We start from the raw sequence: 27969 nt of genomic DNA, 5'->3' as shown, positions 1-27969 counted from the left end.
ATTGAAGAGCAGTGAGTTGAAGTGCAAATTTTTAATTAAATGTAGGGCTTATGGCGTTTTCCCAAAACATATTACACGAAGTACTAACAAGCTTAAATATATTACCTTTTTTAACTTCCGATCGAACATAAAACATAAATCAACCATATCTAAATTACATAAATCAATTTTGAATAATGAAATTGCGGACTCTTACACAAAAACTAATTATTTAAGAAATAAAATTCTACTTATACGAAATAAGATTTTAAGTAATGGCTGTGAATCTGTTACAATAAATTTATTTATTGATTATTACGAATTAAAGTTGAATAGTATTTTTCGCGAATATCGTTGTAAGTTGGATAGAAAGTTTGATGCCCTTTTGTCACACGAAGAATCCGAGCGCGAAGAGGTATACGATACACTTCTAGCTACAAGTGTCAGTGACCCTGGCCCGGTTTGGTGCCCTGAAATTGTCAACAATGAAGGCACAAGTGAAATAAAAGAAAACTGGCTATGTAACCTTTCTAATACACCGCTGCCAGATTGTGTATCAAGCATATTAGAATTAGGCGATAAATTCAATTTTGTTTCTAATATTAAAAAATCTGATTATTTTCATCTTTTTAAGAATGTTGAACATTCACTTAAATATTCTGGAGAATTTGAGACTGTTAGAAAGGAACTTCCTAACATTATCAATAACAATAAACATAATGTATCTACTCGTCTTTCTTTAAACGATGGAGTTCTCCAAGACAATTTAAAGCGAACACGAGCCTTCCTTAAAAATAATGAACACATTTTAATTACTAAAGCAGACAAAAGTAATGCCACTGTTGTCATTGAAAAAGAAACTTACATAAATAAGGTAGAAGAATTGTTAAGTGATGATAAATATTATTTACAAATAGAAAAAAATCCTTTATACCAATTAATAAAAGATACTAAGAATTTTGTAAGCAAGTGAAATAAATACGGTGTTTTTGATGAATTTGATGAATTGAGTAAATTTGATAAAGATATTCATGAAAAAGACTTATCTAAATGCTATGGATTGATAAAAATACACAAAGAAGACTTTTCTATCCGTATCATCGTCTCAACATTGAATTTACCCCGATATAGTTTTTTTAAATTTCTCTCTGATTTTTTGATTAAGAATATTCCACTGGCAAAATCACAAATAAAAAATAGCTATGAATTAAAAAATAAATTAAAAGAAGTTATCATTCCACCTGGTTACACTCTTATTAGTCAAGATGTAGTTAGTTTATTCACTAATACTAGTAAAACCTTGATCACAAGTGCAATAAAACATTTTTGGAAGTTCTTAAATAATAAGATCAATGTTTCTTTGAATGAATTTTGCGCAGGAGTGTCATTGATTTTGAATTCAACGTTTTTTCAATTTAACAAAAAATTTTACAAACAAGTTTTCGGCTCTCCAATGGGCAGTCCCTGTAGTCCAGTAATGTGTGATCTCGTAATGCGTTTACTCAAAATTTCATGTTTAGATAAGTTATGTTTTGATGTTTCATTGTACGTACGGTATGTTAATAATATCCTCATATGCGTGCCTACTAAATATATCAACTATACCAAAAACATTTTTAATAGCTATTGTCCTGAATTATAATTCACTGTTGAGACACGTAACCATAACAACAGCATCAGTTTCTTGGATTTGAAGATTATTATTCAAAAAAATAACACAGTACTAACTAATTGGTACCAAAAATCCACACACTCAGGCCGATACTTGAATTTTCTTTCCCACCATCCAACACAACATAAAATAGGTATCATTTACACACTAGTAGACTTTTCTATTAAATTAGCAGACACACAATTTCATAATTATAATTTAAAATTGATTGATGAATTTTTATTAGTTAACAACTATCCTCAAAGATTTATTGACAAATTTGTGAATTAAAGATTAAATACCTTGAAAAACATGAATATGATCGACAATAGCAACAGAAATAAAAATAATTATAAATTAATCTTATAAATACCGTACATTCCCCACTTGCATAGTCATATTAAATATTATTGTAAGAAGCTTCACATTGGTCTTATGTACAGTTTAAACAATAAATTAAAATCGATCTTTTTACTTGGAAAAGATGTAACTGAGCCACTCGATAAAAAAAATGTTGTTTACCACATACCATGTGCGAATTGCAACTGCTGTTGTGTTGGTCAAACATCGAGAGCTGTAAAGTTAAGAATAACAGAGCACAAAAGAGACATCGACAAAAAAAAGAATACATCGGTACTATCACAACATAGCATTGAATTTACACATAATTTTAATTTTGATAATATTAAAATTTTAGACATAGAACAAAATTACAAAAAGCGCCTTTTTTCCGAAATGTTAAATATACATTACTTTAATAATAATATTAATAGACAACAAGATACAGAAAAATTAAAAGATTGTTATAGGTCTCTCGTTATGTCAATTAAGAAAGGTGACTAACTTTATATACATGATTCGAGGACCCCTTTCATTCATAGTATTAGGAAAACATGAACTGTTTATGTGCGTCTCAAGGAACTGCTTGCGATTCTTATTCGATTGTATTACGTGCGTGTACTATGTCATTTGTATATGTGCAGGGTATGAAAGCAACTTAGCTTGAAACTCTGACTACATTACGATTTTACATCCCTTTCGTAAGAGTCAGAGGTATGTTATACATGTAACTTTATTTGCGTTTATTATATTTTACTTAAATTTGTATTGCAAAGAATTTTGTTACTCATAGATTTTTGTACCTGATGAGGGCCGGGACGTTGTCCAAACGGCCGAAACGTCGTTTTGTTTTTTAATAAATTCAAAATATGACAGTTCCACCATTGGACGTTGTTTTTAATTATTTACTAACTGTCATTGGACGTTGTATTTGAACACTTCATTTTTTTACATACAATTTACTCGGGTCACTTGAAAAAGTTAAGTATTGGTTATATTACTAATAAATAACTTACATCTATCACTGATTATTGTTACTGCTGCTTTGTAGTTCCCTTATGCTTCGTGCAGTAATTTTCAGCTGTTCTCTGCTATTGTCAAAACCACTTTCAGTCAGCCTCCTTCGTCGTCCCTTGCTCCTGAGCGGAGTCCGATACTATTGCTGTTTTAAAAATGTGCCCAAGTTGCCACAGCCAACACGTTCTGCCTTACGTGTGTAAGGTACTTGCAAGTCACAGGAGTCAAGAGTAGACTGATGCTTTAGAGAACAGGTGACAAAAGTTAAAAGTAACGGTTTTTTCTCTTGATAGTGAATTTTTATAGCTTCTGAACGAGTAAAAGAGAACTTTAGTTCAGTAAGGTCGATCAATGATTGATATTCTTTCAGACTACGTTGACAGAAAAATAGTATACTTGCACGATGATGTTACATGTTATGGTTTCATGTATTAGGAAATAACAATACAACAGTACCAATTGCATTTATCTGATAAGTGAAATTAAGTTCTTGCAATCAGTGATGATGAAAGCTCGTATTAGCAATAGAAAAAAATCCAAAAACAAGTTTACGTGTAACAAATGAGTTTAAAAATTTTTCAATCATTCCTTTTAGAGATTTCACAATCAATTTTTAGTAAAATGAAATAGTGTGTTAGTTACACGTTCTGAATTGGTATACATTAATGACAATTGAGATTTTTAAAAGTTTTAAGCTGAGACAGACAGAAAAATCAACGTAAGATGGGAGAAAAAAGAAAGTACAAGAGAATTTAAAGTCTTCTTTATCTATCTCAGTAGATATTGTAAGGCAGGGATCAGGAACAACAAACACTTAAAATATAGCAAGGATTTTCTTAGAAAATTCAAAAATAGCTGCAGAAGTCACAGGTGTGGATGAAAATTTGATTACAAGGACTCACATGATTCTGCAATTGTTAACTTGCAAGAAAAAAGTTGATTCCATAAAGTTTAAAAATGTTGCTTTAGTGATAGCTGAGTTGTACGTAAAACTATATCCTTGGTACACAATGTCGCCAACACTATGTAAGATTGTAATCCATGGTAGTGATATTATTAATCATTTTAATTTACTGGGATGCTTCTCGAAAAAACCTCTAGAGTGTAACAGTAAAGTTTTTAGAAAGGTTAGACTAGAACATAGCAAAATGATTGATAGAATTTCTACAAATACAAATATCATTCATTCTTTACTTATAACTACTGATCCATTAATAACATCTAAGCGTTTAAAAAAAGTAAGGCAAAACAAAGATTTATCCGACGGAGCCAAAGAAATGTTAAATAAACAGTAAAGAATAACTAAATGAATAGTAGTATTATTATTGTAATTATACAACTAAGCAAGTGAGCTCTGTCCAAAAAATTGGTGTTAATATGAGACTCAATAGTATATATACTGTAGAAATTAATAATACGAAAACAAAGACATTATTGAGTATTGTTGTTATAACCAATGTGTGAAAAATAAAGTACACAATACGATTAAAATTTTATAATGAAATATTTTAATTGATCTAATTACTCACAATGCACGATGGTGCCATTTAACCATTTATATATTTATATTGAAGTTAGCCCATAACTAATATACTAAGAACAATTTTACACAGTTTTTCTCATTTAATTAATTTAAAAAAAATAAATAGTAAAAAGAAAATGTTAATAATACAGTGATAGAAGACTAGTACAGTAATTTTTTATATTAAACGGTCTAAAACTATAAATGAATCCTAATAACTGTTGCAGATAATAGAATAAAACCTGAGAAACTGATAGATTATTGTTTATTGTTGTCAATATCTTTCTACAACTAAGAAAAGATTAAACACATGATTTAAAAAATTCAAAAACTATGACCCATTATATCTTGCATAAAAAAAAGTAGAAATTTTCTTACAGTTTGAAAGGGGTTTTTTATATATGAAAAAGTAGTGTGGGTGGTGAGGACAGAGGCTCACATAAAGTATCACAATAACAAGGAATAACTACTGTTAAAATATGATTTATCATATCAATACAAAAATAATTGCAACAATGTGTATTAATCCGTCATTCGGGTAAATTGCTTATAAATATCGATATGAGACGAATAATTAGGAAAATTGCCGGGCTGTTAAAAAACAAGTGGCATATGGCCGGTAACGCAAAATGTAGTGTGGTAAAAAATGTACATACACGCAAGAAGAAAGAAGAATATGCTGAATGCAAAATATTATAGTCAATACGGCATGGGACTAGTTTCGAGTAAGTCGCATGGCCGAACGCAAAAGAAAATAATGATAACCGTCGGAGGTGAATTCCGAAAATTTAAGTATCACTATTCGCGTATGACAACAACTGTTATGATCCGGCGTATACCAAAGTAGTACGTACAAGGTCAGAGCCGCTGCTCTTGAATAACCAAAAGAGAATGATGAAAAAATGCGTGACGACATCTACGCGATACCAGAAAAAAAATCAAACCCAACACGCGCCGCATTTACGTTTTTACTCATGGGAATCCGATCCTTATAGAATAACCCGGCGCTCTAGCGCGTCGGTGCCTTTCATATATTCGTAAACAAACAAAGGCTCGGAATAATAAGGAACTGGCTATACCTTCTTTTAATTTGGTCACAACCCCTCGTTATCCAGAAAAAATCCTAAATATGTCAACTATGACATGCAAAACTCACAGGTCTTCCTTTTCAATTGCAACCTGGCCTCTACTAACCTCTTTAAAACCAACTGTTAATAAAATTTCTATTTTTCATAGACATCCATAGCTATAACTATGTTATCCAGATATCTGAAAACGAGGGGGTGCAATCCTTTTCCAAATAGTGCGTCAATCAGACACTGAGACGTCATAGGCATATTGCTTTGTCCAAACGGCATCTTCATGTATTGCCAGAGTCCCAACCCTTGTACAGCGAAGACCGTAAACCTTCGACTTAATCTGGCCATTGGTACTTAATAATACGCCTGCTAAAGGTCCATCTTGGACAAGTATTTGGAGTCAGGCAGTCCGTCTCAGATGGTACCTATGCTGGACATAGGATATGTATCCCGCTTGGTTACGTTATTCAGAATCCTAAGGTCAATACAGAACCAATACGTACCATCCGGCTTTATGTGTGAGACGGTAGCCTGACAGTCATTACTAGCAAATCCCTCTATGATTCCCTCTTGAAACAACCGCTCTACCTCCTCGACAGCTACCTCGTGCATCTTTGGGGACATCCGTCGATACGCGGTAGGGGTTTATCGAACGTTACTTCAATTACATGTTCTGTAAGAGGAGTCTCACCCAAAGATTTCTCGGTAGATCCTAACATGCCATCCACGATTCTCTACATCTCTTCTCACCCTTCTGTCAAAATTTCACCATCTCCGCACACTCTGCGAAGATTTAGGAGGATACCCCTGGGTGCATTTTCCATATTTTTAAATGAGTGCCACTCTTCCTTGAACACCCGAAGTACCTTTCAGCCCAATTGCAAATTCATATCAAACATATCTCAAAAATCACATCCCAAGATAATGTCTTGATTGATGATATCAATCGGTAACTGCCCAAAACTGTATTTCTCTAACGTGATAGTCAACTTCACAGCTAATCTTTAAAGTTCATAAAACTCGTGACAAAGTAGCATTTACACTAAGCGTTAATGGGCTTCAGCCTACTTTGTAAACGTTCAGCTAGTTTTTGTCCTACCAGTGACGATTGGGCTCTGGTATCGAGGAGGGCACTGTATTTCAGCCCCCATCTCCCTCAATACTACCGATAAAAAAGGTTGATTTTCGCTGTTGGTGCTGGCCTCTCACGTAATCCCTTGGTGGTTATCCTCTCTATCTGGGTGTTTCTCGAAACTATCGTTATTATCTTTTGGGGGTGTGATATGGTCGCGGCTTGACGCTCCATCCTCCACTGACAGAGCTGTGCCTGGGCTTGGTTACTAAAAATTTTGGTCCTAAGTTTTTGTCCCCATAAGCCTCATTGTAAAAAAATCCTGGAGGTCTTCAAAATCTACCTGTTAAGGTACGTCTGCATTCTGGAACGGAATGACTCGCTTTCCCTTTTCTTGTCACTTTATTTTCTAATCAGCCTTTTTTACCCCCATATCACTATTCCTACACAGTGACCACACCTCTAACCACTTACTCATCTTCACGTATTCCCCAGTCGGTTTAACTTTCACTGCAACTTCATTTAACTTTAACGCTTGACTTACCTTCTCCTCCCTTAGCCTGTCAATGATTTTCTAAGAGAATTTAGTCCCGTCTTGAATGTTAGTAGCCGCTTGCCCACGCTCATCCTCTCATGTTACCTCTGACCGATTATCCTTATTCTTACTCTGTGTCTTTTAAATAGTCTCCTTAGGTACCAAAAACCTAACCCGATCCCTTAACTTCCTCTCAACTTCTTTTCTCGGTCTCGTCTCAGTTTTATTTTCCTCTAAATCTAGCCTTGGACAAAACGCGGCGATTGCGGAAGTGAACTTATTTAATTTTGGGCCCCACACACCTCGTTTCCCATTTTCTTCCACCAGAACTCACATTTGGGGCAGGATGAAAATACTACTTCTTGGGTACTGTAAGCCTGACACTTGACTGTCAGTTTAGTTTTAAGGTTCACTGGGGGGTCTTCTTAGCTGGAAATTTCGTTTCAAGTGTCCTTAACTCTTACGCGCGTAACAAAGCGACTCTAAGCATTGCGCTGAACGATGACCAACAGACTGGCTGGTGTTACACGTAGTATAAGATCCACTTTCCCCTCCAGCTTCCTCTCGGCTGACTGTCTACTCAGGGATCGCCATCTGTTGGGTCCCGTTAGAAGTTGGAACCGCCAGCTGACCCTCCTTCTGACGTTGGTTGGGGATTTTGCAGCCTCCTGACTATTCCAAGGCATAGTCTTCTAATACTGGACCCACTGCAGAGGGTTTGAAGCTTGAGCAAAGTTGGTAATCAACTATAAAGGTAGGTTAAAAATGAAGACTCATTCTTTTCCTTGCTCCGAGTCTTCACTTCACCCCCTCTGCTGGTTGGCTTATTCTCTTTCTTGCCGTTTTTCTTTCCTATGTTTCCCGTATTCTTCCTTGATGCATTTTGGATCTTTGATCCTTTCTCCTCACTCGCGTCGGCCACGCTTGTGATCCTAGCTTTGATCACTGGAGCTCCAGAAAATCCTGCCCAAGGCACGTGCATCTTGTCGGCTGGTGGTGGCAAGTCTCAATATTATCAAGGCTCATGACTAGTTTGTCGTACATGGCCCGGTGGTACTTAGGCAGAAAATTTTATCGCACCAGTATTACCACGGATCACCTAGAGAGTGGCACCGTAAACCTCGAGACGATGTATTTGAATTTGGATACATGCACTGCAATTCTCTCGGTCTTGGCTTGCATGCACCGATGAAGGTCATCCTAGAGGTCCTCTTCATTATACTCTCTAACGTATTGTCTCCTGAACGATACTTTGAACTCATTCCAGTGTTGTAACTATCGTCTTATAGTCTGAAACTAATGGCTCGCTTCCTGGGACAAAACGTATGGTAGAGCACTCAAGATTTCGTAGTCGCTGAATTCTGCACTATTCTGTCAGTCCTCCATTTACTCCAGAAACTGTTTCTCGTCTTTCCACTATCTTCTCTCGGAAGCTTTACTTCCCAACCTTTCAGAAGTTTGACGGCTTGGGACCGAGGCCTGCACTGCCCTTGATCATTCATTCGTCGCTTGTTGCCTTTAACTCAACTATTTAACAGATCTATTGCACTGACTCTTTATTATATGAGCACTTTTTCTTGCAGATACATGAATGTGCCTTGTATCAATATACTCTGGGCAATTTTATTGTTTTACTGTATTACAGCAAAGCTTAGTAATATCTTCTAACATTAGTTAAATAATTCTTTTGAGAAAATCTTTATTACAGTCTTTTATTTTGTTAATAGTTTAATAAATATTTTTATTGTTTGCTAGTATCTTAAATTTCTTACAAATTTTGTACATATTATAGTATCTTGTTTTAATTAACTAGAAATATTGATTAAGCTACAATAAATTTAACTAGAACTTTTTTGTCATTTTTTTTTTTACTTAATTAACAAAATTTGTATAGACAAGGACGTCAGGGTTAGGGACGATCTAGGTGAATTAAAGGTAATTGCGTGTGGGGTTGTATAAGCGTAGGGTAAACTAATTATGTATGAGGTGTATTTGAGGGTGTGTGTGCGTGTGTGAGAAGATAGCACGGAGAAGTCTGGCAGAGTGGACGTTCGTGAAGTGTTCGCATGGACCCATTGACCTTGATATCAGTGTGCCGACACATAGATATATACATATATATTTATAAACACATATGTAGTTAGAAGAGACAGAAAGTGTAGATATTAATTTAGAGTGTATAAGGGAGAATAAATAGTGCGGGCGCGCTGTAAACGTTTTTAAGTGATCGTGTTTATTTTTCATTAGTGCCCCCTTCTCTTTTTTATAATTTGTTTTAAGGGGTGTTTGGCTATTCCAAGCTAGACACGTGTGGCAGACCTCCTGGAAGAGAGGAATCTAGTGTGTAGGAGCTAGTAAGTTACATACGTGAGAAAATATATGTGACAGGATCTGGGTAACTGATAAACAATCAGCTAAAAAACCCTCGTCACAAATGGCATTCCTTAAGTGGGAAAGTATGTCACTAATCAAGAAGGGATTGCCAGTGCCTAAGAGTTTGTGAGTGTTTGAGTGTAAGTGTGAGTGGATTGGGGTGTTGCTTGGATCGGGGAGTAAATAAGTGAATACGGGAAACCATTATAAGTGCTTATTAATTTTACTCAATATATATATAGGTTTTCATAAAAAAATCCCAATAGTATTTGTTTCAATTGTATATTCAGTTGAGACCATCGGCAACAAGTGCAAATAAACGAGGATACACAAACAATGTATCCTTGTTAGGTAGGGTCGTTTAGGTTTTTGGTGTTTTTCTAGCCTTTTAGCGTGGGTAACAGAATGGCGTTGCATAGAGGAATAATGCAGGAGCTTTTAGACACGTGGCAGCTGCCTGCACTTAGACGCAGTATCACGACAATTATGGTGGAGGTGGTTGCAAGGGAACTTATTTTAAGGAAATTTAGTGCCAAGGGAGATGAGACCATTATAAAGAACAGATTTTTACAAGTACTAGTGTTAGAGGTAGACCTATACAATAGTATCTACATTCAAGTACGAGGAAGACGTGCCAGCGAACAGAAATAAGGGACAATGAAGACACAGTACCTGAAGGATGATGCATTTTGGAACCGCGAACGAGTTAATAGCCAGGGAGTTATTGCGTAGAGATCGGTAAGAATCAAAGAGAATTAACAGCCTGGTGTCTTTGTCAAGGCCAGGGGTTACGAGTTCGATGAGGGAAGTATCCATGTCAGTGCAGCATAGATAGAAGAGTAAACGGGTGAGTGCGAGCAGGTGAGAGGTAATGGACAAGTGGAGTCAATTAGAGGAGAGAAACACAAACATCTATACACCACTAATGAACTCTAGGGTACCAACCGTAACGACGATGACGACGTACACGACAACGTACACAATTTCAATCACCACGTCTATGGGAAGAAAAGAGAAGAGAAGAGAGAATCCTAAAATACAGCCCCTAATATATACCTTTATAGTTGATTACCAACTTTGCTCAAGCTTCAAACCCTCTAAAGTGGGTCCAGTAATAAAAGACTATGCCTTGGAATAGTCAGGAGGCTGCAAAATCCCCAACCAACGTCAGAAGGAGGGTCAGATGGCGGTTCCAACTTCTAACGGGACCCAACAGAGGGCGATCCCTGAGTAGACAGTCAGCCGAGAGGAAGCTGGAGGAGAAAGTGGATCTTATACCACGTGTAACACCAGCCAGTCTATCGGTCATCGTTTAGCGCAGTGCTTAGAGTCGCTTTGTTACGTGCGTGGGAGTTAAGGACACTTGAAACGAAATTTCCAGCTAAGAAGATCCCCCAGTGAACCTTAAAACTAAACTGACAGTCGAGTGTCAGGCTTACAGTACCCAAGAAGTAGTATTTTCATCCTGCCCCAAATGTAAGTTCTGGTGGAAGACAATGGGAAACGAGGTGTGTGGGGCCCAAAATTAAATAAGTTCACTTCCGCAACCACCACGTTTTGTCCAAGGCTAGATTTAGAAGAAAATAAAACTGAGACGAGACCGAGAAAAGAAGTTGAGAGGAAGTTAAGGGATCAGGTTAGGTTTTTGGTCCCTAAGGAGACCATTTAAAAGCCACAGAGTAAGAATAAGGATAATCAGTCAGAGGTAACATGAGAGGATGAGCATGGGCAAGCGGCTACTAATATTAAAGACGGGACTAAATTCTCTTAGAAAATCATTGACAGGCTAAGGGAGGAGAAGGTAAGTCAAGCGTTAAAGTTAAATGAAGTTGCAGTGAAAGTTAAACCGACTGGGGAATACGTGAAGATGAGTAAGAGGTTAGAGGTGTGGTTACTGTGTAGAAATAGTGATATGGACGTAAAAAAGGCTGATTAGAAAATAAAGTGACAAGAAAAGGGAAAGCGAGTCATTCCGTTCTAGAATAAAGACGTACCTTAACAGGTAGATTTTGAAGACCTCCAGGATTTTTTTACAATGAGGCTTGTGGGGACAAAAACTTACGACCAAAATTTTTAGTTACCAAGCTCAGGCGCAGCTCTGTCAGTGGAGGATGGAGCGTCAAGCCGCGACCATATCACACCCCCAAAAGATAATAACGATAGTTTCGAGAAACACCCAGATAGAGAGGATAACCACGAAGGGATTACGTGAGAGGCCAGCACCAACAGCAAAAATCAACCTTTTTTATCGGTAGAATTGAGGGGGATGGGGGCAGAAATACAGTGCCCTCCTCGATACCAGAGCCCAATCGTCACTGGTAGGACAAAAACTAGCTGAACGTTTACAAAGTAGGCTGGAGCCCATTAACGCTTAGTGTTAATGCTACCTTGTCACGAGTTTTATGGACTTTAAAGATTAGCTGTGAAGTTGACTATGACGTAAGAGAAATACAGTTTTGGGCAGTTACCGATTGATATCATCAATCAAGACATTATCTTGGGATGTGATTTTCAAGATATGTTTGATATGAATTCGCAATTGGGCTGAAAGGTACTTTGGGTGTTCAAGGAAGAGTGGCACTTATTCAAAAATATGGAAAATGCACCTAGGGGTATTCTCCTAAGTCTTCGCAGAGTGTGCGGAGATTGGTGAAATTTTGACAGAGGAGCGAGAAGAGATAGAGAAAATTGTGGATGGCATGTTAGAATCTACCAAGAAATCTTTGGGAGAGACTCCTTACAGAACATGTAATTAAAGTAACGTTCGATAAACCCCTACCGCGTATCGACGGATGTCCCCAAAGATGCACGAGGTAGCTGTTGAGGAGGTGAAGCGGTTGTTTCAAGAGGGAATCATAGAGGGATTTGCTAGTAATGACTGTCAGGCTACCGTCTCACACATAAAGCCGGATGGTACGTATTGGTTCTGTATTGACCTTAGGATTCTGAATAACGTAACCAAGCGGGATACATATCCTATGTCCAGCATAGGTACCATCTGAGACGGACTGCCTGACTCCAAATACTTGTCCAAGATGGACCTTCAGCAGGCGTATTATTAAGTACCAATGGCCAGGTTAAGTCGAAGGTTTACGGTCTTTGCTGTACAAGGGTTGGGACTCTGGCAATACATGAAGATGCCGTTCGGACAAAGCAATATGCCTATGACGTCTCAGTGTCTGATTGACGCACTATTTGGAGAAGAATTGCAACCCCTCGTTTTCAGATATCTGGATAACATAGTTATAGCTATGGATGTCTATGAAAAATAGAAATTTTATTAACTGTTGGTTTTAAAGAGGTTAGTAGAGGCCAGGTTGCAAGTGAAAAGGAAGACATGTGAGTTTTGCATGTCATAGTTGACATATTTAGGATTTTTTCTGGATAACGAGGGGTTGTGACCAAATTAAAAGAAGGTATAGCCAGTTCCTTATTATCCTGAGCCAAAGAATGTCCGACAATTTCGGTGGTTTTTGGGAATGGTAGGATGGTATTCATGGTTTATAAAGGAGGACTCAGAGTTAAAGGTGCTGTTGGTTAGAATACTGTGGAAAAAACAACCATGGATCTAGAATCGAGACCAAAAGGAAGCATTTCACGGTTTAAAAAGGCCACTTACTACCGCACCAGTCTTGGCGAGACCTGACTTCTCGAAGCTGTTCGTCTTACAGACGGACGTGAGTGGGTATGCCTTAGGAGCCATACTTACTCAAAAAAGCAAAGACGGAAACCCCATTATATATGTGAGTCAAGTTCCTTCACCCGTGGAGATGAACTATAGTACCACGAAGAAAGAGTGTTTGGCACTGATCTGGGCCATTCAAAAGTTACGCCCCTATTTAGAGGGATATGAGTTCATCGTCATGACAGATTACGCTGCTTTAAAGTGGTTGAGTAACTTGCAGGAACTAATGGGAAGACTATCTAGGTGGGCAAGTTAGATGCAGCAATGGAATTTTGAAATTACACATCAGTACTAGTAAATGAGATAGGCGAGACTCCGTACACGTGTAATGGTTGACGGATGGAAAAAGGTAGGCTTTACAGGCATCATTACGATCCATTACTGAATTCTATTGCGTTTTCAGAAGAAAGCTAAAGACAAGTAGTCCCAGCCGAATCACGAGAAAAGGTAACTTACGATGCACACTGCCTCCCCTTAAGTGGGCATTTGGGGATAGAGAAAACATACGACAAAGTAGCTCGAGAATATTACTGGCTGGGAATGTATAACGATGTGAGGAGTTTTATAAGGGCGTGTCCAGAGTACCAAATCTATAAGGTACCACAAACAGGAGCTCAAGGATTATTGGGGAAGTGGATAGTAGAGAGACCCTGAGCAGTAGTAGCCACCAACCTGATGGAGCTTTCACCCAGTTAGATAGGGCATAAATACTTGGAAGTCTTTCAAGACCTTTTCACGAGATGGATTGAGGTAAAGCCTCTCAGGAAGGCAGACAGAAAGTTGGTGGTGAGGGCCTTCGCAGAGCTAATACTGTTTAGGTGGAAGACCCTGAATTTTTTTTTGACGGACAATGGAAAGAAATTCGACAACCAACTAGTACGTGAGACGTTGGACGAGTATGGCGTTAAACACATGTTTGCATCATCGTATAACTCCTAAGCAGATCCGGTGAAACGCAGTAATAGAACGACAAAAAATATTGTTGCAATTTTTGTGGGAGTAAATCATCAGAATTAGAGTCACTTCTTTTACGACATTTGGCATGCCATAAATATGGTGACCCAATCCACAACAAAGATATCCCCAGCCCATTTAAATTATGGCCAGCACTCTAGACCAGTGAAAAGCTTTCGGAGAGAGGTAAAGACCATTAAGACTATCGAGAAGATAGGACCTGAGGCTTGAATGGACAGGATAAAAAGGTACGATTCATTGCGGGACTAAGTCGCTAAGCATATAGATACGGCAAGGGAAGCCCAAGTCAAGCGATTTCATAAAAATAAGAAAGACGTCAGATTTACGATAGGAACTCTAGTACTGCAAAGGTCCCATTCTTAATCTGCTGCATCAAAGAAGTTCTCAGCGAAACTTTCACCTTAATTCAAAGGACCCTATGAAGTTGTCAAGATTAAGTCGCCGACTGTCTGCGTGTTAGGAGAAGGGGAGGGAAAGAGTCACCGTTTCAACGAAGCCCACGTATCAAAACTCAAAAGATATGAGCTGAAAAGAGGACGAAAGTAGTATAGATAGGACAGTGATAGGATGACAACATTTTCATCTACTTGTTTTGTTAATGTACACAGAGCCCAGTAAAGACTTAGGAATCCCAAAATAGAAGGTAGCGAGCTTTTGTCTCCAAACCGGTCAGAGGAGGTCCAAGGGATAGGGCCAGAAAAAAGATGTAGCTTCTGGAGTTGAATGAGGAGAAAGAGGGGGTCAAAGCTGCATGGAAGTTATAGAAAAAAACAAAGAGACGGGTTAGAGGCAATAAAGAAAGAGGATAATGAGCCAGGGAAGAAAGAGAGAAGGCGGAAAAGAAAAAGAACGGATGCATTGAAAGAGAAAGATTATGAGCTTGTGAATTTGTTTGATAAAGAGCTCAAAAAGTAGTTGGACAGATTGTTGTGAGAGGTAGAAAGGGTATCATGTATATCGGAGGTCTAAAACGACCTCTTTCTAACTGAAAAAAGAGGAGGACACCGACTCAGAAAATTTTCTTTTTAAAAGGCAGCCTCCACGATTTCTCGTCAGATCCTTTTGGCTGCCCGTTCTAAAAAAGAAACTAGAGAGTCTGGTGAGCCAGATAGGCTTGTGGACAACCAACACTACCTTTACTGCCATGGTATCAAAGCTTTCGTGTGGTTGGCTAGCCTCTACTGGCACCCATGGTAGGTATTGGTTCCCTCCCCCATTAGTCTTAAGGGAAACCGTAACGTTTGTTTTGCTAGATCTCGGAAGACAAGTCCACATTAGGAGACCTGGAGTAAAGGCCTTCAACCCTTCGTAATAGAGGAGCCTTTCCCAGAGAAAGCAAGAAAATAGAAATCTTGCCAGGAACCAGCCCAGAAGGCACTTGGATCGGCCAATCCTGAGCAGCCAACCATAGCCAACTTACAAGGAGAAGATTCTTGCAAGGATCCTCATCTCAACATATTAGGTGTACATCCCAATCTAGCCTCAAAAAAAATTCCGTGAAGGGAATAGAGAGTTGGGACAGAGTCTCCAGTTTTCCCGTTCTCTCAAGGTAAAAAATAACAAAAGGGCTAGAAACCATCCCTGAATAACCCCGATTGAAAAGGGGACCTGTCACACAGTGGTACGCAAAGCACTTTTTTCGTTATAAAGTCTGCCTGATCATTAAATCTCAACTGATGTTATTAATTTTTTCTTCTAAATATTAATAAAATTCTAGTCTTTAAGAAGATACTATTACTTTCTTGTTAAACTACAACGTAATCTCAAAAAACGATGTTTTATCTAGCAAAATGAAAGTAATGAGAAGATTACTAAGAAAATTGACCTGTTTTGTATTTTTTGTGTAACATTATTATAAAATAAATACTTAGAGCAACTTCTTGAGACCGTGATAGGTTTCACAGACTTGAGTGTATCAAACATAACTTATATATCTATCATTTTTCGCTGTAACAACTGTATTTCACACAATTTTATCATTTTGATAACAAGATTTATATGAAAATGAATATAACACGATGAAATATAATAACAAGCAAGTTTTGACAAAACACTGCCACTTTTTGGTGAAACTGCATCATTATTACAAAAAACTAGGTTTAATCTAGAAAAATAAAAGTAATAAGAAGATCCTTAAGAAAACTGCACTATTCTGTGCTTTCCGTGTAGTAGCAGGATTTCAATATAAGCTAGTCAAAAAAAGGCAAAACAAAATAGAACACATAAGTCAAAGTTTCGTGAGCTAAATAAAATTAAAATTAAGAGACAAATTAGCATTGAATATTTTAGTAAATAACCCTACTCGCGAAGCTTCGTTGCAGTTGAGTTAGTAGTGATTTTACATAATGTTTTCAACAAATTGTCCTACAGTATCAAACCATAATCGCAATTAGTCTTTTCTTTTTGCTAACATTAAGCTATTACAGTTTGTTGCACTAATTCACTTCATCCTTGAAACACTCATACGATTCTGGCTCGTCAAGCAAATTTATAAGCTCAACGATTGGTCGATCAAACTTGGTGTCAGCCGTTTTGATCGTAGCGACTCGTACAAGTCCGTCAGCACCTGGGTGTGTAGCGGTAACTTATCCCAAGGGCCACTTAGCTGGAAGTGAGAGTTCGTCTTTGATAATAACGACGTTGCCCTTGGCGATATTGGGTTGGGGCTTCAGCGATTTGTTGCAGTTTAAGTGCTGGTGGAGTACCTTATTTCTCCAACTAGTCGAAAAGGAGTTGCGTAGGTCCGACAGCAACTTCTAGCGACTGCACAGCCGAATTGGTTGCTGCAACTCGTCGTAAGGCTCGGGATGAGACAGAAACGCAGAACTGACGAGAAAGTGTGATGGCGTAAGAGCAAGCTCTGCAGAGACTTCGTTGCTGAGAGGGCAAAGCGGCCTGGAATTTAGGGCAGGCTTCGATCTTGGTGCACAAGGTTGACAGCTCCTCGAATGTTAGCCTTGTTTCTCCGATGACTCGAGTGAGGTGATACTTTACACTGCGCACTGCGGCCTCCCACAATCCTTTAAAATGAGGAGATCGCGGCATTATGAAGGACCAGTTCGTGCCCTAAGTGGTCACATTGTCGATCAGGCTGACGGTGAAGTTTGATGATCTGCTGAACATTCGCTGAAGCTCTGAGGCCACACCCTTGAAGTTGGTGGCGTTATCCGAATACGGGATATTTTACACGCCTCGTCGCGCGCAAAATCTTGCTTAAGCCGCGATAAATGAGTCCGTGGTAAGGTCGGACACCACTTTAATGTGCACGGCACATGTGACCATGCAAACAAAAGTTGCAAGATAGCCCTTTGTAGACGTAGTGCCTTGTCCTCTTGAGAATAGGATCTAGGTGGGTCCTGCATAATCTACACCTGTGTGTGCAAAGAAAGACGCAGAGTAACTCAAGCTGCTGGTAGTTGTCCCATCTGCTGTGGGCTACATTTTGCTGCAAAGTAAGTGCAGACGGTTCATCGGTGTAGCACTCCTGCGGCGACTCGTGGCCCTCTGATAATCCACACAGATCGACGCAGATGCAACAGCATTAATTGCACTTCTCCGTGCAACGTAAGTCGATGCGCTTCTTTAACGAGTCGCCTTACAAATTAACAATTGCCTGGTTGAATGATGGGGTGCATCTCACTATAAGGCAGCCATGAGTGATAAAGTCTTCTTCCTACTCGAATGAGGCCTAGGTCATCGAGAAAGGGACTAAGCTGACTTAATGGACTGCGTTTTGAGGCAGTTTGACCATCTGCCAAATTTTGCCTCTCAGTTTGGTAATGCTAAAGTTAAATCGCTCTAAAGCAATAAGTCCTTGCTAATCTCTGCTCCTCGGCTGCTAGAGGCACGTTGGATAGCATCAATTGCTTATGCACAATACGTAAGCGCCAACGGTAGCTGTAGGCGATAATCCTGATGATTTTGGCAAAGCAGGAGAACTTTTAAAACGACGGAAGGCATTCAGGGTTCACAGCTTGCTTTAAATTTTCAGGCGGCTTTCTCTGAATTGCAGAGGCTTAGAGCTTCACTTGGTCAGGCATCTCAGGCGATGTGAGAGAAAGCCAAATACTTCCTTCTTGTATCAGCCATTTCGGTCCCCTCCACCAAATATCATACTTTGCAAGAGCAGCCGAAGTTAAGCCATGTGGAGCACAGTCTGCAGGATTATCTACGGATCTTACATGCTGCCACACTGCTGCAGGCAGTCCAGTGAGTAATTCGCTGGTTCTGTTAGCCACAAAAGTAGGCCATCGAGAGGGATGACTCTTTAACCACTCCAAGACGACCATAGAATCTGACCAGAAGTTGATACTGATTGGCTTTGTTGGTACATTTCCCAGCAAGTTTTGAACCAGGCAAGCTAAGAGAGTACAGCCGCACAGCTCGAGCCTGGGAAGCATCTGTACCCTCGTGAGAGCCAACTTGGTCTTGGCAAAGAGTAGATGCACAGCTTGGCCTGGTATCACTGCGTATAGGGCTGCTGCGTACGCTCTCTTTGACGCATTAGCAAAGCCATGCAAGTGCCATTTGTCCTTCTCTCTTCCTCCGAGCCAGCGGAGTATCCGTATGAGCGAGACTTTTCGGAGCTCATTACGAAGGCTTGCCCAGCGATGATTAATAGCCTCAGGCACCGGTGAGTCCCAGTCGAGATTGTTGAGCCAAAGATTCTGTTAAATTATATTGGCCGTTATCGTTGTCGGGACCAACAATCTGAGCGGGTCAAATGGACGAGCAATCACAGCACGATAGATTGCTTAGTGACTTCACCTTTAACAGAGACGGGCTTTGTGATAAATGTAAAGGCATCAAGATTAGGGAGCCACTTCAGGCCTAAAGTTGATATTACCTCATTGAGCTTCAAACTTATCTACTTAGCTGAGACTGAAGCTAAACCGTGCAGAACCCTAGAATCGTTTGTTGCCCATTTAGACAAAGGCATACCAGCGGAGGCCAAAAGTTGTATAAGTTGATCTCGGCGCTCTTGTCCTGTCTCGATCGTATCAGCACCTGCGAAGAGATCATCGATGTAGAGCTTGTGTCGTAAAGTCTCAGACGCATGTGGGTGAAATTCTGTGCCATTCACTACCAGCTGCTGCATGACCTTTAGAGCCAAGTATGGGGCCGATGATGTGCCATAAGTTACTGTAACACACTTATAATCACGAATGAACTGATCAGTCGAAGAGCGCCATAATACTTGTTGCCAGTCCACATCGTTGGAATGCACCAAGATCTGTCTGAACATTTGCACGACGTATGTAGTGAAAACAAATCTGTAAAAGCGCCATTGAGCTATAACTTAAAGAATATCAGCCTGAAGCTTGGGGCCAGGCAACAGGTAATCATTCAATGAAAGACCGCTTGAAGTCCGTTGTGACGCATTCAAAACAACACGTATCTTGCTCGAGTTCTCAGGTCGTATCACAGCATGATGCGAAAGATAATAACACGGGCAATGAAGCTCTTCTGACGAAACGAGCTTCATGTGCTGTAATTTGATGTAGTCCTCGATGAATTTACGATACGATTCTGCGAGGTCTGGATTGCTACTAAGACGCTTTTCAGAGCGTAATGACCAAGCCACTGCAATATCTCAGGAGCTTATAAATTCAGGATTTTTGCGAAGAGGCAATTAAACTACAAAACGACCTTTTTTGGTACGTGAATATGTTTGAATGAATAACTTCTCGCAATAGATCTCGTCCTTCGTCAGTAGGGATTTACGGGGCACCTCCTCAATCTCCCAAAACTTTTGAAGGTTTTCCGAGATAGGAGGTTCGGTGTGTACGTGAAAAGCACGCACTTGTGCTGTATGGCAGCTACAAGAATGGCTTGACGTTGGACCAGTCAGGAGCCAACCGAAGACCGAATTCTGATCTACTAGGGTGTTCTCAGGTCCTTGAATAAGACAAATGAGAATAACCACCGAGGAAGCATCAGCACCAAATATGCAATTTATCTTTTGAGGCTCTGCAAAATCAGGATCAGCCAGTTCAATACCCCTGATGTGTGGCCAAACTGAATAAGCTACTCTCTCACTAGGTAAAAACTGCGAAAGCTTAGGAAGAACTAATGCAAACACGTTCAATTTAAAATCGAGTGTTTTGCTTGAGCTTATATTTAGTACTACGTCTTTGTTTGCCCTAGACAAAGTTTCTGCGCCTACACTGATTATCTTAATGTTGACGTGTTTCCAGTCAAGGCTGAGATCAGAAACAATGTGTTGTGTCATAAAAGAACGCTATGCGGCAGGGTCAATAAGTGCCCAAATGGACCAGGTATTTTCATCAGGATTTACGACGATAATGCGCGCGGTTGCTAACAACACCGAGTGACCGACTTGAGCTCTATGAACATTTACTTTCTCTTGTTCATTAGAGGTTGTCGCGTTCTTATCATTCGTGTTTGGGGTTCCAGAATGGCGATTAGTTTGATTGCTCTGTTGAGCCTTATTAGTAGGGCTGTCAAAATGCAGCTTATGATGGTGTTTACCTTGGCAATGAAAACAACAGTTTGGTGAGGAACATTTATCCGCGAAATGCGAGGGTCTTAAAATATTCAAACACAGTTTCTCGCTTTTAGCTCACTCAAGCCGTTTACTTTGCAACATCGCTTTGAATTTCATACAACGACCTAACACATGATTTCCTTTACATAAGGGACAACCGGAGGTTTTCTCTTTACTGTCGACTGATTGAACAGCATGAGCATATACATGCTTTTCATGATTTTGCGATACTTGAAACGAAACTTGCTTGTTACGCGTATTTACTGAATCTGTGCCGTTATGTGCTTGTTCTAGCGCGTGAATGCGGCGTTAAATAAAACGCGTTAGGTCAGTGTAATTTGAAATCGCTCTCTGAGCCTCTTGCAAAATTTCCCAAGATTCTCGCGAACTTTAATCAAGCTTACGGATGACACAATACACTAAAAAATAGTTTGTTTGTTTGATTGGACATCCCAGGTCCTTTAATGATCGTACCGCTTTCTCCGCGCAATCCATTATTTTATTCAAATCGTGTACATTTTGAGAGTTGACTGTTGGTAGCTGTATTCAACTTTCAATAATATTAAAAAGCCGGATACGAAGGTTATCATGTCGACGTACTAATTTATCTTATGCAATTGGGAAATTCGCGTCCGTCACTTCAATGCTCTTTAGGCGCTGCGTGGCGGAGCCTTGTAAGGTGTTCATTAAGTGTTGCAGTTTCGCGACATTCGGGATAGTCGGCATATCTTTGACTAGAGATGAAAATCGCTGTTGAAAGCTTTCCCACTCCTCCTGCTTTCTAGAAAAGGTTGGTAGCTGTAGAGGAGGTAGGGAGGTATAAGCTTTATTCATGAAGTTGACATTCAACGGCGGAACTAAATTAGAAGACTCAATTTTTTTTAACGTCGCGATTTTACTTAATATTAAGGCCTGAGCCGATCCATATGCAATCTCAATATTAGTATAAAAATCGTCCCTAAAATACTTGGATTGCTTGAAATCTGCCTTATACTCAATCAAATCTTCGAGACGACTTACAAAAGTTTTCCAATAAGTCTTTAAAATATCCAATCGTGCCTCGAAATAATAGATTGTTTGCAGATCAATAGCTTTTTTGGTTGTTGAATTAATAGCCAAATTCTAAATATTAGTACTTAATTTTAACTGAGCGTTATGCATTTTATCCTTCTTGGAAACAAAAAAGTAGATTATCTAAGCTAGGAAGATATTTAATTAATACCAATTGTCTAGCCACGACGCTAACAAAAACACTAAATGCTCTATACACAATACTTACAATGTTAAAGGTCGACGCGTCTGACGAATAACAAGCTCGAAAAGTATTCTTGAAGAAAGAGAGAGAGACAAAAATATTGCGTTGCGCTCACCAAGCATCAGCTTCTACCTGTTTCTCCCCGCTCACTCTACCGTCCAGACCGAAGATAAAGGCTGTAAGAGTACACAGTAGGGCGATGACAAGGGATCTGTGGTATTGACGCTGTTGGCTCCGTCTGCGAAAACTCGCACAAAGAGGAGACCGATAACTGCTTGGCCGACGCTGGCTGCTTTCTCCTTTTCCTTCTAGACTGTTTCAGATAGATGTGATGTTGGATTTTATGCGAAAGAAAATACATTTATTAATTCAATTTGTTTTTTTGTTTTTTTTTCGACTACTAACCACGCTCTGCTACTATGAAAAATTTTGCTGTAATTCGCTCGGCTAAAGAAGGATGCCTTTAGCGAGCCTTGAATTACTTGGGCAAATACTTTATATTAATTTGTTAGTCGAGTCGCGAATCGACTAATAGTAGCGAAAAAGGCCATATTGAAATAAAGATGACTTACTTCACAATTACAACAAATGAAAAATTGTGATTTATTCATCAATATAAACATGTATATAATCGCGCTAGAAGAATGTCGCTAGCCACGAGGAAAATCACGATTCGAGCACAATTCTTATTCGAATTGAAACAAGAAAGGCTTAAGAAACTGAAGCTTAACCAATTCAACTTGAATTGTTGAAAAGTTTACATCAATCAAGACGACGAGTTGACAGGAGACACGACCTCGTTAGTTTGAATTCAAGACGACAAGTCGATATGAAACTTGATCTCGCCGATTTTATTATAATCTAACGAAAATACTTATGCGTGGACTGAGGCTGGCGAGCTCGGGCAAAGCGAGAAAGAGTGGCTGTGGTGTTCCCTTGAGCCGACAACTGGCTAAAACATCAACATTTATTTGCTACTTCTGGTGAACTCGGGCAAAGCAAGAAGAAATACGTCCTGGTTTGCCTCCAACCAGAGAGAAGGCTGAGACGTTTGCTCGGAAGGAGCTCTAGCCATCTCGACTAAAGAGAGAGAGCCAGGAGTAGGGCTAACACACACATACACACACTTAACTGGATCTCATAAGTTCTTAACGTCAAGAAAGGTATTGTTGCGGTAGTGCGTGCTCGTGTGAGCCCCCTCTAGGCCCCTCTGATTGCTATTGGCAACTCACTGAGCTGCGAGTGTCGCGTGCCTCAGTCCAGGTCATACTAAAGCAAACAATTGGTTATAACAACAATACTCAATAATGTCTTTGTTTTAGTACTATTAATTTCTACAGTATATATACTGTCAATAATAAAGTCTGATTTATTTTTTGTACCAGTTAAATCGTTACTTTATAATATCTTACAAAGAACCAAATAAAAAACTTCGTACTCCATTTTTATTTGTATACTGACTCATAAATCTTACAATTTTATGTGAAAAATTTATGCATTGTTCTTAAAGTGTCACCTCAGGAAACTGCTACGCAACATAGAAAGTAGCATACAAAATTCACTGATACTTATTTAAGTGACAAATATCTGTTGATGTCGAAGGAAATTCAGTGTGAGATTATTGCAATTCAAGAATGCATAAAGATTATTCGGGTTTGCGTACAGAATTGACTTATTACTCGTTAGACAGCAAAGGTTAACAGTCCACTACCGATATTGCTGTTTTTTTTAAATCCCGGTTTTATATATTGATAACGATCGAAGCATTTTTTTCTCAGTAACAAGTGTTTCAATATAATTTTCTTTTAGGGAAATGCCCATTATCTACAAAAATATAAATATTGAGAGGATTGGAGGATGCAATAGCACTCTTACTTGACACCATCTTTTATACTTGATTTTCCTCGGATATTCATTGTTTCGAAAAATTGTATTAATTGTATTCGTAAAATTTTTCTTAGAATTTTAATTTTCTTTTGAAACTAGTTCATTATTTAACACAACTTTTATTATAAAAAACAAATATAATTTTACTATGATTATTATACAATAATAAAACAAAAGTAATTTTAATTTTTTAAAAGAAAAAGTTAATGATATTTTGATTATGTGTAGGCAAAAGTAAGAAAATTCATAAATGTAAAATATACTGTTCCCATAATCCTTCATACAAGGATGACAATATTAAATTATATGCTGTTTTTTCTTACTCTAAACAATTTGAACCAACTAATATTAGGATTTTTCCATTATTATCTAATTCCAGGAAGACCGTACTATAATTATATTTTTACAAAAAATACAAAGGTACATTTAATTATTAATAAGTGATTTAATATAGTCGAAGCAAGATATTAAAGCTAAGAGCTGTGCATAATTTATTTATAAATATTAGAGCGAAGAAAGCAAGGAGTATTTAAATATCTACTGGCAGTGTTAGAAAAAGTATTAAATAACTTTACTTCTATGCCGCAATTTCCATAATTTTAACCTAATTTTGTTTAAGGTATACTAGGTTGCAATACTTAAATATACGTTTAAATTTCGATAAAATATAGCTTCCTCAATTATACTGATGCAAAAATGACTAAGTAAAAAATTTTTTTTTAGTTAACAAGTATTCCATATAGGATGTTTTGGAAATCACCAACGAAATTAAGTTTGCACAACAGTAATAATTTTGGTTTGAGTTAAAATTGTTCGAGTAGAGACAAAAGACATCTTACTAATATATATAGCAAAGTCGCTCAAACCGTTGTAATCGCTAACCACGAAAACTACTGAACCGATTTTGCTGAAATTTTGCACACTGATTCATGATACTTCCTAGATGGTTTTAGTATAGTTTTTATCTTAAAAAATTTAATAACAATAGCAATAACTGAGCTCAAAAATTTTCAAAAATACGCCAGCTTTTCACTTTAGTTCAGTGAAATCCTCTAGGTGGCGTCGACATAAAATCGAAGCTACCTGCAACATAATTAAATAAGTGTGGTTATAATAGGCCGGAGCGTATCGATAGTGGTATAGTCGAGCTTCGGCAGCTCAACAAGCTGTTCAGAGAATGCTGGTGGTAGTCCTGTAGCTGGATATCCCGGTTACGGACGACACTCTTCTCTCAGGGGGCAGGGACCTAAGTGATCCTTCGCCCTGAATTTCGACGAGTGCAATCGAAGAAAAATAAATTAATTCCAACCGATGCCGTCTCTGCCAGAATACCAGGTGACATATCTAGCCAGAGCACAATCTGCACCAACTCTTCAGAGTTGTGTGGAAGTCCCACCTTCCCACTTCCCACCTGGTGTTGTTAGAGAATTTATGGCTACAAATGTAAGCAAGGGAAAACAGCTCTGAGGAACACGGGAAGCCACAACGGCTACCATCTTGGTCGTCGCGTCCCCGACGCGCTTACCCACATGTTCCCGTTTAAAGATGAGCAATTGAGCAGTTGGTTATCCGGGGAATGACCCGAGACGAGATATTCTTTGGTCAGCGACGTACCTCCCTCCATCACAGTCTCCGTACATCGAGACTCCCAGGGTAAGAATCAAGCTACCCGTAGCCAGCTCTTTATCATCAGGAATAATAATAAAGTATAGCCTGGAAGTTTCACCACTGGCGCTTTTTAGGGCCATTATAAGTATTTACGTTCCATACTTAACCATCAATTTTATCAGTTCTTTTTAGGGGCCACCTAAGTGTAAGCTACCTTGCCAACAAATACATTTTTATTACCATTTCCGGAAGCGATTCGTCGACTGAAAGACTATATTAACTAAAGACGGGCACTATTTAACCAAGTCAGCTATTCACTGGCAGACGTCACCTGCGGAGTTGTTCTTCGCAAGGCTGGAAAACCCGGTGACCGACGACTCTATATTACCCTCTCGACTCTAAGCATTCAACCAGGAATCACTGATTCTTTCCAAGGTCTGCGCTGGGCAAACCTATAACAGCTATAAAGGAAAAAAAACTTGAGCCAACGGGACAGCCTCCACTGGACAAGTATCACTCACCAATCTCCCCATCTAAGATCACCAAAACAACTGAATCTGCAAATAAAAAAGGTGCTTTAGACACCAACGTCTTCGACGTTATACCGGAAGACGTTGGGAAAGAGCACTACAACTAGCTCCAAAGCTTCGGACTTTGTAATTTTTCTCCTAATCAGTCTGGGTCTTCAACAGTAAGCCAGAGAAGATTACCCTGAGGTATCCAGGCAGTCACAATTGCTGTTAACTGCAGTCAAGAAAGAGTTAACTTAAGAAGCTCACCGGTCTTTTTTAGGGCCATCAAACGTCGAACTACCTTGCCAACAAATGTATTAAAATTAACAAAGTTGACTGAAAATAGCCTTTAGGGGTCATAAAAGTCATAAGCATACCAATAGTCGCAAAAGGGTGTATTGGAAAGAAAACCTCAAATGTATCTAATGAATACAATTTGAGGCGTCAAGAAACTGACGCAGAAAATTTATCGAGATTGAAACAGCAGCGTCAAAATCGTCAACTAAAGAGTCCATTACGTGAGAGATCAGCTTTTCATTGTACCCTCACAGCAATCTCTGAAATCTTTAAAGATCCTACTTCAGATTTTTTAATGAGTAGAAAATGTATTTGTGTTTTTGTGGCAATAAAAATGTTGGGTTTAAGGTCCAGGACTTTGTTGCTCTGGTAATAAAATTGTGAGATATGAGAAAAAACAATTTTTTTTTAATATAAATTTTTTGGGGGTTGAAAATCTTAACAGCTTTAAAAAATAGCCCTTTTCGTAAATTACACAGAAGCAACTAAATCAACAACTTCTTATAGTCATCGATTATTTTATGGCATAAATTTTGAGAATAATTATTTTTTTTAATTTTTACACCTTATTATTTGACCAAATAAACTATATAGATTCCGAAAAAATATGTTTTTAATAAGAAGATTTTTGTTCTGAAATGTATCGGGAATATGTGTGAAATTTTTTGAACTAAAAATGTTTTACATTACATGTCAACACACTACGGTGTTTTATTTAGTAAGTCTCGGGCGAAGCCGAGACGGGGGGCTGCTAGTGAGGTATATTTTTGCAACTTCAAAATGATTATTAGAACATCATAGAAAAAGAAATGAATAACAAGCGAAAGTAATTACTTTTCTTTTTAAGTAAATAAACGTGCTCCTCTATACACTTAACAGCTAAAAATATTAGGTTGAAGGACTTTGGCGCTCATTTGACTACCACAGTGTTGCTAATAATACCTTATTCAGATCTAATTTATGTTGATATTGAATCAAAAGTGTTAAGAATTAAGTTCTTGAGTGTAAGTAATTTATTAAATAAAATCATCGATATTTAAAGTCAAGAATATCGCAACCCCTGGAGATCGATAAATATCGCCCAAATCTAGTTACAGTTTTTGTTTCAGATAATGAAAATTAAAAAAAAATTTTTTCGTAGGTGTGCTTGTTTTGCTAAAAATAATTAATAAAGCTGTATCATAAATCGGCAACGTAAAGCAAAAACACATTTTACCTACATGCATCACATAGTCAGCAGCTGTGCTTCATTTACGTTTCATATATAGGTTTAAAAGTAAATGCAGTTACTATATTTGTTAATTTTTAGTTTGTGCACATGAAAGCTACTCTATATTATATTAAGTGATATAAGAGCTTCGCCAAAAAAAAAACAAATCAATCTTGGTTGACATCTTGCAACACAGTAAAATAAGACATCGTAGGTTATCTAGCACGAGAACCACTATGTATGTCCTATATGCAACATCACACTGAATGTGTTTTTCCTAAGAGAGTAATATATAATAATTATACTCAATCTTGGTAACCCCTAAAGGAGTTTAAAAAAACGTATATGCTAATAAATTTTATAACTCTTAAGAAGCAACTCGAAAAAAATGTAATTTAATTGGTAATGAATTAGTATTCGCTTATATACGCGTACTACGGGTACGTTACGGATTACATAGTTATA

At 38.4% G+C, this 27969-nt stretch overlaps 1 protein-coding gene across 1 annotated transcript; it reads right to left on the bottom strand.

Annotated features, from left to right (window-relative positions):
* Positions 1-18243: 18243 nt before the first annotated feature.
* LOC149374082 (uncharacterized) lies at positions 18244-23065 on the bottom strand. Its single transcript, XM_089594996.1, has 6 exons — positions 22969-23065; positions 20503-20719; positions 19889-20430; positions 19542-19810; positions 19131-19460; positions 18244-18894 (listed from the first exon to the last, which is right to left on the bottom strand). The coding sequence occupies exons 1-6, from the start codon at positions 23063-23065 to the stop codon at positions 18244-18246; spliced, it is 2106 nt and encodes a 701-aa protein (XP_089451122.1).
* Positions 23066-27969: the final 4904 nt, after the last annotated feature.

This window comes from Copidosoma floridanum, unplaced genomic scaffold, assembly GCF_036245765.1.
Source record: "Copidosoma floridanum isolate Cflo_tuat_1 unplaced genomic scaffold, Cflo_Japanese_pri ptg000022l, whole genome shotgun sequence".
NCBI lineage: Eukaryota > Metazoa > Arthropoda > Insecta > Hymenoptera > Encyrtidae > Copidosoma > Copidosoma floridanum.
This window is presented reverse-complemented; position numbering and strand designations above follow the sequence as displayed.

Coding starts and splice junctions, on each gene's coding strand:
- LOC149374082 (XM_089594996.1), bottom strand. CDS start 23,065: ATGGCTAGAGCTCCTTCCGAGCAAACGTCTCAGCCTTCTCTCTGGTTG. Junction 19,811..19,888: donor ATTCATTCAAACATATTCAC/GTACCAAAAAAG, acceptor GAGATATTGCAG/TGGCTTGGTCATTACGCTCT. Junction 19,461..19,541: donor TGCCTGGCCCCAAGCTTCAG/GCTGATATTCTT, acceptor ATGTTCAGACAG/ATCTTGGTGCATTCCAACGA.